At 35.7% G+C, this 4,499-nt stretch overlaps 1 protein-coding gene across 1 annotated transcript; it reads right to left on the bottom strand.

Moving 5' to 3' along the window:
• Window positions 1–241: 241 nt before the first annotated feature.
• On the bottom strand, window positions 242–3,664 carry LOC134743698 (uncharacterized). Its single transcript, XM_063677640.1, has 8 exons — window positions 3,536–3,664; window positions 2,733–3,444; window positions 2,309–2,650; window positions 1,605–2,034; window positions 1,115–1,491; window positions 827–1,034; window positions 552–715; window positions 242–457 (listed from the first exon to the last, which is right to left on the bottom strand). Exons 2-8 carry the CDS (start codon window positions 3,090–3,092, stop codon window positions 242–244), a joined length of 2,097 nt encoding a protein of 698 aa, XP_063533710.1. The 5' UTR covers window positions 3,093–3,444; window positions 3,536–3,664.
• Between the last annotated feature and the right edge of the window lie 835 nt (window positions 3,665–4,499).

Genomic DNA, 4,499 nt, shown 5'->3' on the forward strand with positions numbered 1-4,499 from the left:
CAACAATATGTACATAAACGCAACATTTCACCGACAAAATAGCAAATTCCTTGTTTTCCATACATCGAAACGGCGTGACGTCACGATGTGTTGCCATTTTTTTAGAGCGTTTCGTCAGTAAAGTGCGGGTGCCAGACTTTGACCATCATTTGTGACTTTTGTATTGCGACCCATACAGACATTAGATCCTCAAAACAAACCTGATCAACAGATACTATTTAAAAAAAATTCAACTATCCAATTATTCTAGATCAATACTTTTAGCTCCCTTAGGTATTCGCCTAAGTACGATCTCTGGCAAAATATAGTTTTTATAAAAGTGAACTAGCTTCTGGATCATATTTTTTATGAATTGGTCATTTTTGTAGACTTCGATCACAGTTATTGGTGTAGACGGATTTACATAACAAATGAAATAACATTTTTTCATATTTGTGACGCGTAGTTGTCCCTGTACCTAAAAGAAAAATAATATCATGATATCATCTCTAATGTTATAGGAAGTAATTGATGCAACAATATGGATTCTAATAAAGTTATTATTTAATTACCTGGTAGTAATAATTGTGCTTTTCATTCATGGACAAAAGTCCTTTATTTTCAATCACAGGAAAGTTTTTATTTTCTTTTACTGCAGTAAGGATGCTCTGATTTCTTCTGGCCAATGAAGGAAAACATTTTATTTCTAAGATGGCCTCTTCATTTTGCACAATACCTAAAAAAACCTAGAGTTAGTGACACATTGACTATTCGGCATCCAAAACAGTAATACATAATTACATATAGGTATATAAGATATAGGTATTGTCACTGCTTATTATCCTACCATCAGGGCTGGCGCCCACAAAACCAAATTCAGCATCAATGTATAGTCCAGCTTGACGAACTGTCTTTTTGTAATTTTCTATAAAGTACGTCCTCGCCACAGATTCGTTTTGTTGTCCATAAAGCATGTCTTTTGTCAAAATGTTGCTTTTGTAAAGCACTTGTTTGACATGGTTGTGAGACGGCGTAGTTTTTCTTCGCTTACATATCTAAAACAAAACAAATATGACAAAGGGTCTAGGAGATCATCATCATCAAGTACCTTCATAAAAATGACAAAGGCACTAACCAATCCAAATTGACTTGCTGTCAACCTGTCACTCCTATACATATTGTACAGATCATTTTCATGTTGACCTATAGTGCTTTCTTCTATAGCCTTGATTTCGTCAGCAGTTTTGTTGAATTCAGGCAACTTATCAGCACACATTTTTTTTAGGTCATCATGATTTACTGGGTCTGCTGTGTCTTGAGCTTCAGGACCATAATTTTTATCGGGCTGAGGTGGCTTGGCATGAAAAAGTCGCCTGCGTTTGTAGAGTTTCCTCCGCGCCTTAGTCCTTTCACTCTGGCCAATATATTTCCTAAAAGTTTTGCCTGGCGAACTGTTAGTATGTTTTCGCCACGCAGGGTTATGCCAAGTTTGACCAGTTACTTGCGAGAGGCCTGTAAAAATATATATAAATATTTGAAATTGAGCCTCTGCATGTGTAGTCATAACACTATTATTATTTTCTATCTTTAGGAATTGCGCAAAACTTCTAGTAATAACTACCTACCTGCAACCATCACTCTACGCTGATAAGATCCACCTGTGTGAAGATTGAGCCGCTTACCACAGTTGAATTTACTTATAATACTCATAAAGTTTTCAACATGATTGGTTGTATCATTTGACAACCGATTTGTTTTAGCGATTACAGATTCATTTGCAGCAACAATAAGTGCCCAAACGGCAGGAGCCTGTTTCTTCATACTGGTGACATAATTTTCATCTTGCTCGCCAGTTGCAGTGAATTTGCAAAAATAATCTTGGCATTTTTCATGTTCACCAAACACATGTGAAGGGCCATGCTGCAGGTCATTTCTCATGGCCAATCTATTTTCGGCATGATGCAAGATTATCATTCTCGAAATTACAGTTAGTTTTGACAACCTGGCTTTTAACATTTTGCGACCGTACAAAGGTAATTTGGTATTAGCCAGTATCTGAAATAGTATTAGTAGGGATTATGTATTTTATTAATAATAATAATTCAGCCTGTATACATCCCACTGCGGGGCACAGGCCTCCTCTGCGCGAGAGGGCTTGGGCTATACTCCCCACGCTAGCCCAATGCGGATAGAGGGACTTCATATAAACTCATTGATACGAGCCAGGATATGAACCCGCGACCTCCGGATTGAAAATCGGACGTCAGATCCATTCGATTATATGATACAATATATTTAGGAATTATCATTGATAATATAAGAAAAATACCTTATAAAGTCCACTTGTATAATTTTTTATAACATAGTTTTTGCACTCTGTTTTCCGTATTTTTTGACCATATGACACTTTTTCTTTCAATTGAGCGAAAACAGAGGAATCGCCATCTCCAATAAATGAAAGATATTGTACACCATGCATTTCTTCTGACTTCTGAAAGCCCTCCACTAATATTTCTGCCTCCATACCAGTTGATGATCCCTGGTAATTTTTGAAACATTTGTGTGGGGGCACATCCTTTTTGTCTTTCTCGTATAAATGACAATGATAACAATATTTGTTTTTTATGCCAATATACAAGCACTTCCTCGTGTTTTTCCCAATGATGCAAGCCTAAAACCAAGTAAACTAGAAAATAAATACTGAATTTTCAAAATAAATAATAAAAAAATAACAATATAATTTAGTCACTTACCATACCAGATGCTGAGTTATAGTTATGACCGTAGCTCCTCTTGGCCCACCCACCATCTACTTCAACTTCTATGTATGGAATGCCATCGTCAGTAATTTGGCCTTTTTCAATAGCTATAGCTCTCTCTTGTTGTCCTATTTTCTTTATTTCTTCTGTCAATTGATCTTTCCATGTATGTCCCAGTGATTTTTCTATCTTCCTAAATTTTGTAGGACCCATTGTAGGGATATCCATTACATTAGTTAAGTGAGACGCTTGTGTATAATAACCCCCACCTGTTACAGTTCCCCACACAAAGCCAGTGTTTAGTTTTTCACCATCACTATTCTCATTGCTCTCTCTAAATTCTTTATCACACATGCTGCATTTAAAAATGAATATACTGTTGAAGCCTTTCCGCAGCTCTCTGACAAATTCAATGGTACTATTTGCGCAAGTTTTTGTGTGCTTTTCCAGAGCAAATGCCCAGTGAAGGACGTGTTGGATGTCAACAATTCTGTTCCCAGTCAGACCAATCAAGTTATTATCAACACTTTTCTCAATAGTCAATTCATGGCATGCCAAAGTTAGATCAGTTACTGGCCAGTTTATTTTCAAAGCCTTAGTTTCAGAACTATTAGTACTAGTTGATGGCTGATTAGATTTTGCATCAAAAGTAGCCTCTAGATGTACGACTGGCACTTGCCTACTATAAGTTTTCACAATATTTTGTCTGGAAAAGAAGTTGAAGATTATTATATCACATCTGAATCTAGGTGTGTACCTAACAGGAAGCTAAAGTGCAATTAGAAATTAAAACTTACCCTGCACTTTCAGCTGCTTCATTTTGAGGTATTTCTATTTTTCTCTTTTTACGCCATACATCTACACGACTGGCAAAAGAAAAGTTTTTTCTTATAAACAAGATTACGGAAGTAGTAAGAATTATTTTCTCAAAGATGGGCACGAGAAAATTACAAAGTACAAGGAACGAATGAAACTGTAACTTACGACACTTCACCACCATAATTAAGCTTCAATTGAGCGTAAACTCTTTTTCTGGATTTACGCGGACCAGAATACCGGTGGTTTTTGTAATTTGATTTGGACGTTGCAATCATTTTCAATCCACAAACAAATAAAATTTACAAGTCACATAATAAACATGAGGTAGTTTTGATCACGTTTTGATGTCTATCAAGTACCTGTCAAGTATTCAGTGTCAACAAAAACTGGAATAAAAATGACGGGAATACAAATTCGCGCCGATGCCAGCCCAGCCGCCGAGGCATAGAGTGGCAACGTCGCAGCGTATATGTACACGACATTTGTGACACACACATACGTAAAATTGATGAAAATATTGCGTTGATTTATGTATGATTTCTGTATGAAACAAAGTTTTTCTACTAATTTAGCGCAAACGAATACTCGAAAGTAGATAAATGAGCAAATATTTGTGTAGTAATAGTGTGTAGTGCCTTAATTAAAGCAGATTGAATTTTGTATGAAAATCGAACCACCTTAAATTAATATAATACGTAATCGTTTTTGTGAAAATTACATGAAATAAACTCGATAACACTACAAACAAGATGAAATACAAACATACAACGTAAAACAAATAATAAACGAAGTGGAAATGATGAAAATGATGATACGGACGCTTTGAGCGTCTGTGAGGATAGGATATAAAACAGATATATTATTTGCTTATTGATTTGCTCGCTGGTAAAGCATATAACATTATAGTAAGCACATAACTATTTGACTAAAATTATATTACAG

This window comes from Cydia strobilella, chromosome 1 (assembly GCF_947568885.1).
Source record: "Cydia strobilella chromosome 1, ilCydStro3.1, whole genome shotgun sequence".
NCBI classification, from domain to species: domain Eukaryota; kingdom Metazoa; phylum Arthropoda; class Insecta; order Lepidoptera; family Tortricidae; genus Cydia; species Cydia strobilella.